The sequence below is a fragment of the Microtus pennsylvanicus genome, chromosome 2 (genome assembly GCF_037038515.1).
Source record: "Microtus pennsylvanicus isolate mMicPen1 chromosome 2, mMicPen1.hap1, whole genome shotgun sequence".
NCBI classification, from domain to species: Eukaryota; Metazoa; Chordata; class Mammalia; order Rodentia; family Cricetidae; genus Microtus; species Microtus pennsylvanicus.
In genome coordinates, this window is record NC_134580.1 from 151,555,150 (window position 1) to 151,567,445 (window position 12,296).

General features: G+C 50.1%; 1 protein-coding gene across 3 annotated transcripts in view; it reads right to left on the bottom strand.

Moving 5' to 3' along the window:
• Positions 1-5,819: 5,819 nt before the first annotated feature.
• Positions 5,820-12,296, bottom strand: part of Taf4 (TATA-box binding protein associated factor 4) — a 63,646-nt gene continuing 57,169 nt past the window's right edge. For all 3 annotated transcript variants that reach the window (XM_075963287.1, XM_075963286.1, XM_075963285.1), the window contains one exon: positions 5,820-7,251. In XM_075963287.1, the coding sequence (XP_075819402.1) occupies positions 7,084-7,251 (168 nt within the window). In that variant the 3' untranslated portion in view covers positions 5,820-7,083. The remainder of the gene's footprint in view (positions 7,252-12,296) is intronic.

Sequence of the window (12,296 nt, forward strand, 5' to 3'; positions counted from 1 at the left end):
GGACCAGGCTGAGACGATCTGGGATAAACACCAGGGTTCTGGGACCCACAGTGGACTAAAGGAGGGATTGCATGGTCCCCGGGTACTGTGGATTCATGCCACTGTCATGGGGCACATCCAAATCTGTCCTAGAGTGCCCCACACACAGACACTTGCATGTATACATGTGTGCACATACATGGACACGTGCCTGTATGTAAACACATATATGTACATGCACATGCCTGCTCACAGGCATACGTAGGTGTGTATGTAGACTGAGACTGTGTGTTGATTTCCCGGCCACCCAGACCTGAATAATCACACAGAAACTATATTAATTGCAACATTGTTTGGCCATTAGCTTAGGCATATTCATAGCTAGCTCTTACATATTAAATTAGCCCATTTCTAGTAGTCTGTGCATCACCACAAGGCTGTGGCCTACCAGTAAGGTTCCAGTATCTTTCTCCTTCAGTAGCTACGTGGTATCTCTCTGACTCCACCTTCTTTCCTCCTTTATCTCTGCTTGGATTTCCTCCCTTACTATGTTCTGCGCTGCCATAAGCCAAAGCAGCTTCTTTATTAACCATAATAAAACATACTCACAGCATAGAGGGGCATTCCACACAGAGGGGCATTCCACACCATGTGTACATACACGCGCACAAACAGGCCCCAGCCACTGCATTATTCAGTGCAACCCATCCTAGCTATTATTGGCATCCTCAGGAACCACAAACCAGAGAATCACTCACAGCTGATGCCTTAAACGGCTTCACTTTGAGTTCACCTTGCACCTGTGAGTCCTCCCGCCTCTGCCTCCCTCCTCCCAGCCTGTTTCTGGGCCCTCATTTCCCCCTCAGCTCTATTTACTGTTACTTCTTTTCCTCTGCTCTTCCTCCTTCCTGTCAGAACTGAACACTACTGGAGTTGGAAGCGCCACTGTGCTGGGAACAGGAGATCACACGTCCTATTATTGGGAGCAAGATGGCTGAATGCCCTGCTCCCTGCAGACATAGGTCAGCATCAGCCAGCTTTCTACCATCTGGGGTTGTCACTCTTGGTCCCCAGAGGCAACTTAGGGAGCCATGTCCAGGCCTTGTTCTCTGTAGCTTCCAGAGCATTCTGGCATGATGTTCTATGCATGGGATGCTTTAACCATCTTGACAGACTCCAGATCCATCCCAGAACTCTAGAAGCTGCCCTGCCTCACTGGTGGGGGGCAGAGCAAGGACAGAGATAAATCCACCCATATCAGGCGCTTCTGCCAGGCCCACAGAACCAGACACAGGAGGGTGGAGGCTGAGAGAGGAAGAGAAGCATATGACCTCCCTGGGGCCCTTGGTGGCCAGCAGATATTCCTGACAGCTTCCAGTTCTAAGTGACGCCCACAGGGTTCACTGGAGCCACAAGTTCAGGATCTGTTCCCACACAGCACAGAGGCGCCAGGCCTACTCTTGGAACTGGCAATTGTAAGAAGTTAGTTTCAGGAGCTTTGTTATAGCAGCACAAAGGCATCAGCACAGGGCCCAGAACACACACACACCCTGCACTCACCAGCCTGCAGCCAGAGCGCCATGTGGGACTCCCGCGCGCAGTCACATCCAGGAGACAAAGTTCCGACAGCATGGCCTACCTGGGGCGGTCTCCTTGTTCAGCGTCATTTTCTTCCCCACCTCAAAACCAGCCAGAGAGCCAGGTGCCGGAGCCATCATCGGAGGACACCTATCCTCGTGTACCTGCTGTTTGTTCCGGCCCATGGCTGGCAGCCTCTCGGGACTCTGAGGGGGTTTTCTCCTCTCCTGCTGTCTCCATCTTTCTCCACTTAAGCACAGAGCTAAGTGGCCACTTTCTGTGTGTCCTCGGTTTGGCGTTTCTTTGCCCCAAAAGGACCTCCCCCCACAGAAATCATGCCGAAGCCTGTCTCCTGGAGACAAGCGTCAGCAAGTATCCCTACCTGGAGCAAGCAAGCAAGCATGTGTCCCGGGTCTCTGGAAACAAGATATCCTCTTGGCTATCCAAGTGACAAAACTGCCCCCAGGCCACCAGTGGCTGCATCCAGAGGTGAAGGGTGTTGTGGGCTGGGCCAGGGTTTCCCAAGATAAATCTGCTTGGATGTGAGCTCATGCTGTGGTCCAAGCTTCCTGTGTGTGTGTCAAACCTCAGAGTCTCCCCAGCAATACAAAGAAAAGGACTGCTGTTGGGAGCAGCGAGACCCCAGATCCTGAATTTCTTATAAACAACTTGCTTTACCCTGATCTGAGTGCCTACAGCTGTTCTGAGCACGAGACCTTCAGGAGTTCCTGATGGCAGGAGAGTGGTTTCTGGTGGGTTTGGCTGGGGCGTGACTATCTCTATATAATCTGCCCCTGAACACAATAAGGGGGGCATTCTTGGGGCTTTGGGTACCAGCAATTGAGGGTCTGTGTATCGGTCTGTCTCTGCACGTGTTGGTCTGTCTCTGCGTCTGTATTCTCAACCTCCAGCCCCCTTTCCCAAAGCTAGCAAACTGGGTAATAGCACACCAAGCGCAGATATGGGGGCGCGGTGCGTGGCAGACTGCAATCCTGGGCCTGATCTTGGCTGGAGGGCACCGGTCTCCAGTCCAGCAGGTTCAGCCACAGCAGCCCCCACCTGACCAGTGTGCCAGGCCCTTTGCCAGCAGTTTAATGAAGGTGATATAGATATAGACCACAGGTTCCCACAGAGGAATCACCTGTGGGCCCACAGGTGCCTCTCTTTCACCCCAGGCCCCTGACATCCCAGCTTTCCCAGCTAGAGGAAAGATCCTAAGCATCTTGCCGTCTGGACCTCACCTTCCTGGGTAGCATGGGACCCTACAAAGGCAAGGACAAGACTGCCCTACCCCACTGCCAGGAGCAGATAGCATCACTGACGAGAGAAACACATGTAGCTTTCCCTGAGAGGCTCTTGGTGAGCACAGGCCACATCAAGACTGGCAGGCATTTGTTTCAGGATGGAAACCTAAATCCCAGTTCCTACAAGTACAAGGAAATCTGGAACTCGGGGTGTCCCAGGGCTCAGGCACCATAATTAACTGCATGAGTGATTTTTGTTGTTGTTGTTGTTACGCATGTCATCATGAATACCAACTTCTCCAAGCACCTTTTCCTGAGTCGGAGGAAAGTGCTTGGTGTCCAGGTCTGAGCCCACTGCCCTGGAATGAGCCATTTTTAAAGGAAGGGTACATCTTCAGGGAGAGACTGGTCTAGGGGCTTGGGTCTGCTTCTCTCTCCCATGCCATGTGGGCATGCCTCTGATTCTCACAGTGGGAACCATAACTGGCTTTGCAACTGACCGGGTTCTCTCCCTGCTGGCCCAGGTCCCCACAGCAGCTCACACCTTTGTAGCCGCTACACAACCGCACCGTGCCACATGGACCCACAGAGGCAAGGCCCTGGCTGAAGAGAAAGGCCCACCAGGACCTCAGACCCAAGCCCCTAGACCAGTCTCTCCCTGAAGATGTACCCTTCCTTTAAAAATGGCTCATTCCAGGGCAGTGGGCTCAGACCTGGACACCAAGCACTTTCCTCCGACTCAGGAAAAGGTGCTTGGAGAAGTTGGTATTCATGATGACATGCGTAACAACAACAACAACAAAAATCACTCATGCAGTTAATTATGGTGCAACTGGGAAGGGCAGGAACAATTAGCCACGTGTCTATTTTGAGAGTGCCGAGCAGCTAATGACATTTATGGCTCGGCAACTGCTCTAGCTGGAAAAGACAATGGGAGCACACTCCTACAAGCAGCCTCCTGGGATGCAGCCACAGGATCCCTGTCCCAGCTCCAAGACACAGGACTTGTTGGCCTAGAGGTAGGGTCAGGGAAAATAACCTGTAAAATCTGACTCAGGCCTTTTTCTGAACGCTGCAACCCTTTACTACAGCTCCTCATGTTATGAGGACCCCTGGCCATTAAACCATTTCATTGCTACCTCATGAACTGTAATTTTGCTGCTGTTATGAATCATAAATATCCAATATGCAATCCCCCATAGGGGGAGGGTCGCAATCCACATATTGAAAACCACTGACCTAAGGGTTTGGCTAGGTTGTCTCAAATCTGGCCTGACAAGTTTTGGGATCACCTGGGAGACAGGCCTCTGTGCACACCTACAAGTGGTACTCTTGATTTCAAAGACACCGTAGTGGGTGGCATCCATTCCACAGGTTCCATGGGTGGATCCGCAGTCCATCCTGGCCTGTGTAGTGGAGAAGGGGAGTGGATCAGTAGCAGGCTTCCACTCTGCTTCCTGACTGCTCTGCCGCCTTAGCTCCTGCCACAACAGGCTGGACCTTTGAACCCTTTCTCCTTCATTACTTCTGTCAGAGGTATTGAAACAAGCGTCTCACACAGCCTTCGTTAAATGCATCCTCGATGTACGGTCTGGGCGCTACTGTCAACAGCATGCTCCCAAGTTTTCTCACGTGTCCATTCCCCCCACCTCCGTGTGCAGAATTACACTTGGCTGTAGGTCTTGAATGTGGCACTGAGCTCACACAGCCTCAACCAGGCGGCCATCCAAGAGGTGCCTCCATTGTCCCTGTCCTCAATCCTTACTTCACCTTCTCCAAATCTGGTCTCATGCCTGATGGGACCAGCCAGAGCCCTGAAAGAGCGGGGGTAGTGAGGACAGAGGTTCTCTGTGGCCCTAAGTCAACAGGAGACACGAATCGCATTGCTTTCTCTCCCTGATGTGCAAACAGCTAAATGGGACCCGAGACAACTCCTGCCCTGCTGCTGGCTAAGTGTCAAGTGGCCTCAGGAACCCAGCTCTAGAGTTTTCTAGTGCCAACACCACCACTGCAGGACCATCTCACCTGGGTACAGACCTAAGTCTTCGCTGCGGCTGCTCTGGAGGACTGGACACAGCAGGAAAAGCAAGGGAGTGAAAGCCTAGTCAACCACACTCACAGGGAGTCAGCACCCTTTCCGTAGTCAATCGCAGGCCAGGAAGGTGAGAAACAAGAGCAGAGAGGCCACAGGAATCTTACCCCACAAATTCACTGTCTCTCAGCGTTCAACACTGGAGGTGCTGTGTGTTGAACGGTGTCCCTCCCAAAGGTTATGGGGCATCTGGATTTGGAGATGGAGTCTTTGATATGGTCATCAAGCTAGCATGATGTTGCTTGGGGACCCTTGACCTAACGAGACTGGCGTTCTGACAGAAAGCTCCACAGACCCATGCCAGGAGTGTTCAAAGGGGAAGGCAGAGAGAAGGTGTTGCTCCTGCATGCCCAGGACCACCACAGAAAACCTGGAAGGCAAACCCTTACCACCTGGGCCTCAGGCCTCCAGCCATCCAGTCAGGACCTGAGAATATTTTTGTGCATGGCCCCTGGTCTGTGGCCTTCATTATGACAGCTGTAGGAGATCAGGACATCAGTGATGTCAATGAAGGCGAAGTCTTCAGGTAAGCCTACCCACCTGCCAGGAGTAGAGGCTCCAGTTACACTGACTAGGGGGCTAGGAGGCATGGCTCACTGTGACCACCAACTACACCAGAGTGACAGAAACTCCATCCCTCTCCCGTTTATACCAGGTGAGACCATCTGGTCACCTACAGCCAGGCTTACTAGGGTATCCATCTATCCTATACACCCGACCCCCACCCCAGATGGTCTACAGGATAAGGCTTAAAATGCAAATAGCACAGCTCCTCTGTATCTTCTGGGTGGACAGAACGGAGGACTGGCCCTACCTTCAGCCCCCTGGGCCTGCCCTCACAGTTAAGCCCCAGATTCGGTCGGACCAGAGAGCAGTCTTGAAAGCATTATCAGAGACTCAAAAACTGGAAAAACAGGCACAACAAATACAGATAAATTTGTTTTTAATAAAGGAGTTAATTTTCTTTCAATCCTATATAAAACAATAGCAATTAAAAACTTCATTTTTGAAAGTAAAATATTTACATATGAACAAGTAACTGTGCAAAATTTACATGAAAAAATGGAAAGACGGGTTTTCCTAAAAGATAAAATGAAAGGTGTAACAGTTCTCAGGTGTTGGTAAAAAATACTGATCAGCGTTCCGCTCACACGTGCGAATTAAAGTCTAACATGAGAATCCACACGGAGAAAGCCAAAGTATTTACAGTCATAAAAGTACTATCAATAGACAATTTAATACAATAACCTCTGAAAATATAAAGAACCAATTAGTATATTTGTAATAAAAAAATAGGTACAAAGAAGGGCTTTGCTCTGGACGCCTGTAAGGTTGGCCACAGCTTGCATACAGTCTCTTAGCAAAATAATTATAGTTTACATAGCCATTTTATGTTATGTGCCAAAAATTATGTACAATTACCGACAAAATACACCAACCATTTCCAACACTTGATCCACACTGAGAAACAGTCTGTTGTTGATTCTTCTCAATTCTGATTTTATTTCATCTAAGTTTTCACTCTGAGCTAAAAACACAGTGCAAGTAAAATGTATTTATGCTGAAAAGGTTCTCGCTTCCTTCCACTTTACAGCTTCAAAACTGCAGCAAATAAAATGTATTTGTACAGGTGCTGCACCCCAGCCTCCACTAGCAGAAATGCGACCCTGCTTGGAGGCTGTGACCTGGGGAATTTCGCGTAGAAGGGAGGTAAGGGACAGGGTGGGTGAGTGTGGGTGATAAACAGTCTAAAAATCAGTTTGCTTCGCCAACTGACTGCTACAACAGTAACGTGAGTGAAATGAGGTCACCGGCTGCAGACGTACACCCAGTGGGTGAGTCAGAGTGAACTGAACCAAGACGCACACAGGATGAGCAACTGCTAATTATTTGCTAAGCGCTTCCATCAGTCTTTAAATATGGCTTGTTTGGCAAGAAGGCCACTCAGTCGAGGATGAGCTTGGGTCAGCTGTCCTGTAAGAGCATCCACAGGCCTGTATTCTCTCTGCTGCAGACATGGTTCTGCCGCGCTGAAGAGCTGACTTAGAAACAGGAGTATAAAACTGCTCCACTGTAAAGGGTGGCTGTTTTTAAACAATATCCCGTTTGCTTGTTACAAAAAGGCGTAATCTGCAAATATATAAAAAAGTCCGCAGGCATCCCATCAGAAACACCGGCTGGCTCATCCTGTTACTTAAGGAATGCTTTGTAGAGCAACAGTGAATGGCTTGTCTCACGCTCGTTTTCTAAACAAAATATGAGGTCCCTGAGGTTGACCCGCGTGATTCTTTGCCGTGTGAATTGTCTGGGGGTTCCCACACCGGAGCTGCCTGGGACCGCTGCGCCTGGGCCTGAGCCCTGGTGACAAGAAAGAAGAAGACAGATGCATTAGTGGCTGTAGAACAGTTAGGAGGGAGGGTGAGACTCAAGAATCCCCTAAATATCTCAGGTCCCTGTTCTGAAGAAAACAGGCACAGCACAGCCCCTTCCGCGGTCCTAGGGCTGGAGCTGAGCTGCTAGGAAAGCCCTAACTAGGGTAGAGGCCCCCATTCCCCGTTCTACCACATACTCAGGATGCCACCCTCCAACGCCCCCAGAGTGAATCCTGGAGGGAGGAAAGGCAGGAGCAGGGGCTCCCTCCCAGAGGCTCTGAGAAACACAGACCCCAGTTTCCGTATCACCATAGCAATGCCCAGAGGCTCAGGTGAGGGGACCAAAGCTCACACTTGATGCCACACCTGGGACTGTGCCATCCCTGCTTGGCTGACAGAGGCACTAGGCCTGGATGCTTGGGCTGGGCGGGCTGGTGGTCAGCTGGAGAGGCCAACTGCTCAGCGGTCACGTTGGTGATCCACAGCCAGGGAAGGGGTCCCTTTGCAGACACCTAGCCCTTGGGCCACCAACTATCCAGTGAGCCGACCCCAGTTCCTTCCTGCTCAAACATGTGGGTGCACTAGGGCTGACTTTCAGCCACTAGGCAGTGGTGTCCAGCAGTTTGTTCTATCACTGCCTCCGTCTGACCCCTGCTGGGCTCAAACCATAAGATCCCAGTGGGCAGCTTTTCTCTTCTTCACAGCAGAGAACCAGGCGGGCGTCTTTCTGGCTGAACTGCTCCTGCACATCCAAGAATACGTGCTGCAGTGGCAGCCTCACTGCGCCTCCACTGCGAAGCTAAAGAAACTCAAGTATCACATTCCACCCACGTGGCCGCAGAGGCAGTCACAGGAAGCAGGCAGGCTAGGTGAAAGCATGCCTGTATGACCTGGTCTTCATCCACATGTCAGTCAACTGAAGATACTGGAGTTTTCCTCAGGAACTGGGAAGCCACCACTGTCCATCTTTGGTCCCAGCCGCCACCATCATCCTGGTATCCATATCCTTTTGGGTGGACAATCTCCTTGGATTTTGGTGCCAGTAACAGCCCCCAAGCAGTGTTTCGTCATGAGATTAGTGGAGCCTCTTACAGGCCAGAGCAAACATGAGCAGTTGGTAAGAATGAGGAAAACAATCCATCTCCCCAAAGCCACCTCAGGTTGCAGTAGGGCAAGCAGGCCCATAAATTTCCTTCAAAGGGGGTCTTGGTGATCTGGACAGAGCTACAGGCCAGTTTCTGGGAAGAAAGCCAGTAAGAAGAAGTATCTGTAACAGGAGTAGCAAGAGGGGCTGCTGAGATAGGTAGAGTCCACAGGTCCTAAAATCCGGTTGCAAGTTGAAATCCAAAATGTCTCATTTCCGGATGTGAGTTCCACTCTCGTTGTACTTGCTATACCTGATCCAAATCGCCCTGACTATAGACCCAAGAGAGAAACTCAGGCGATGACGGTGTGGTGCCCAGGCCCACAGAGACCCTGCCTGGGCAGCAGGATGTGTCAGTGGCCAGTGTCCAAGCTGTATTTCATGCCTCTGTTTCAGGAGCAACAGCCAACACCAAGGCTGGGATGAGGGGGAAGCACTCATATCAGGTACAATAGTTAAGAAGTGCTAAAAGTCAGAAATTGAGACAAACAGGATCAAATCGGTGCCCCAAACTTTCTGACGAGCCAATGTTGACAGTGATGAGGCTCAGACAGCTTCATGTAGTCACAACCAACCTGGGCCTCCAGCCTGGCGGTACATCTGTTACTGCTGGACCCAATCAACCTGAGGGGTCAGCAATCAGATGACAATACAATACAAATTCTAGGGGCCTTGTGTTCTAGGGGCCTTCTTTATTAGCAATACTGTGGGATTTGGGTTATAAAATCAGAGGCACAGAACACTGGATGCTATAGCCATTTCTGAGCAAGTACAGGGCTGACCACAGCAAAGAGGAGTCAAACCCTCAGCCTCAGGACTAAGACCAGCTGACCTGAGTGAGAAGACAGTGTGGCACCCAAGCATATCCAAAACCCTCAAGGGCTATGGGAGTACACACAGGTCATCCGGCCTGGAGTTGCAGAGGCCCCTGGGGAGGCTTAGCTGAAGTACAGAGAGGGAGTGGATATATTCCTGGCCTCGGGGCTGGAAGCTTCTGTTCAGAGCCCTGTACAGGGACCGACAGAAACAAGGCATGTTCCAGCGCCACAGAAAAGCTGAAACCTTAACATAGTTAACTCCGGTTCAAAGAACTCTGATGTGTTTCAAGAGTGGACATGGAGACAGACAAGACGGGCATGTGCATGGGCAGCTATGCCAGGGAAACCCTCCCATACTGCTGTGACTACCCACCTAGCCTACCCAAGGCTATTGAAAGGACTAAATGGGTGTAATCTCAGCTATCTAACTTGCTCTATTATGGCCGGACTGCTATAGGGTTAGGGTCTGTGCAGCAAAAAGTAGTTCTGTGTCCCAAGGAAAGTGCTGGTCTCCCCAAGGCTGCAGGGCTACCATACTGCAATCTGATTTTTCATCAAGCAGTCCCACTCCAGCAACAGACTGGAGTTCTGTACCCCAAACAGTATGAGGGTTCCTCGGAAGACCCTAAAGCCATAAGATAACTGTCTCCTGATGAGCTAGACAATGGTAGGACATCAGAGCAGCACGTAAGAGAGCAGCCTACCCGGTACCAGACGAGCCCTACTCACCTGCAAAACTTCTGAAGAACAGTAATAAACACCCCAAAATTCCCTAAGAAATGACATCACTTCTAAGAGGCTCAGCGCCAGGACCACCCCCTTCACCCACCCCAGCACAAAGCTCTAATGAAGCCCTCAGAGAAATTGCCCCCACACAGAGTCAGGGGTATTAGAAGAGAGGATCCCACCCCAGGGCATGACCACACTCCAATAAGGTTGCTCCTGACAGGCAGAGACACGCAGGAGACTGGAGAACAGGAAGGAACCTAGGACATGTGTCCAGGTAGTCCAAACTCAGGCAGTGAGGAAGGATCCCTTGTAAGGCTTTATAGGTCCTCAGATGGCAAAACAGAACCTTCCACACATGAAGGGAAGGGGAAGAAACAGGGAAAGTTCAGGGTCTGCAAAAAGGTTCTCAGAGTCAGCAGACACTGACATGGCACAGGCTAGACAGAGTTCCCAATACTGCCAGGAGAGGGTGCCATCACCCCACGAGTAACGTAACACCAGGGGCCGTATGTGGGACATACAGCACAGTCACAGACCAGCTTCTCATCAAGCTGAGGAGATCAAGGGCAGCACCGTGCCTCTGAGCAATGAGTAACAGACCCCAGAGGCTCAGAAATCAGAAGCACCCATCTCACAGAGAGGAGAGACAATAATCACCTCAGGAAGGAGAGACCAACATGAACACAATAAAGAATGCTAAGCAAGTCCAGGAAAAGGAGAAAGAAAATCAGAAAAGAGAAGGAAAAAAGAGTGGCAAGGGTCAGAAAAGCAGTCAAAGAAAGTGCTGGCACTATATAAGCAGAAAGATCAAGGCTTGCAGCACAGTGAGGGCCCCAGAGCAAGAGCACCATGGCACCTGTCAGCAGCAACAAGAAGCACAGCTGAGTTGGAGAGGCTGGCTTCATGACACACAGAAAAACTATGCCAAGACAGAGGTTTAGTTAGCCTCTAGCTGAGTAGGGAACAGCTACCAGGAGGCCAATCTCACAGGACAAGGGAGAAAGGGAGGCAGAAAGTGTGAAGAGAAGATACCATTGCATCAAAGAAACAGCTATGGGACTAGGAACATTTAAACTGTTTAAGGACAAAAACAACCACAAGAACACAAACATAAACCTGCCTTAGCATCAACAACCTTCACAAAGAAGACAAGTGTGAGCATGAACCCCGGCTCTCCCAACACGTGGGTGGTGAAGGATCATGAACTCAGGTAAGCCTGGACCAGAACCAAGTGGCTAAATCCAAAAACTGTAAAGAAATCAGGAACAGTGGCACACGTCTTTAATCCCAGCACTCAGGAGACAGAGGCAGGTAATCTGTGTGAGTTTGAGACCAGCCCGGTCTACGTGGTGATTAACAGGACAGCCAGAGCTACACAGTGAGACCACCACAATAATAATAAAGATAAAAGAAAAAATTAAAAATGTACGTGTGGTGGTTTGCATGAAAATGGGCCCCATAGGCCCATAGAGAGAGACACTATTGGGGGTGTGGCCTTGTTTGAAGTGTGTCACTGAGAATGGACTTGGAGGTTTCAGGTTGAATCCCAATATGTGTCTCTGGGTTTTTATTAATCACGCCTCAGGTCAAGTGGCACCACGAGGGTTCAGTCCCTCTTCAGGATTAAGGACAGAGTCCATTAAGACTCATCTTAAAATAGTGAAAAGCCACACACAGAGGTATTGTTTTGTGCTGTGCTGTGGTGTTAGTGTTAGTTTGGAAGAATTGCCCCACCTCTCCACAGAACCTTAACTGAGTGGCTGCTGAAACAAGAATCCAGCCCACACTCTTCAGGGAAAACCACGGAGCCTCCTCATATCTGAACCAGGATGCCCAGCACTCAGGCAACAGTCTTGACATGCAGTGAAACAGGGAAGTGGTCCACACTGAGAGAGAGCAGTGAGGAGAAACTGAGGCTGGGAGGGAAGCTTCAATACGCACGTTCAAAGACTTAGGAGGGATGCAGCCACCATCCAGACTTCCACATCTGCCACACAACGAGATAGGAACTTTCAAAGAACCAACACATCAATGGGTCTCAACCTTTCTAATACAACAACTCTTTAATACAGTTCCTCATGCTGTGGTGACCACCCCACCATCAAGTCCTTTCCCTGCTGCTTCATAACATGAACTGTAATGTGGATGCCTGTTTTCTGATGGCCTTTTGGGGTTGCAGCACACAGGTCGAGAACTGCTATATGCGCTAAACTAAGTTACATTGGTAAATGAGAACATCACTGGAAATTAACAACCAACACGGGCTGGCAGAATCCCCATCAGGTCAAGGAACATGACCCAATCTGAAGGGCAAGAGGAAAAGGAACAAAGGCCATACCA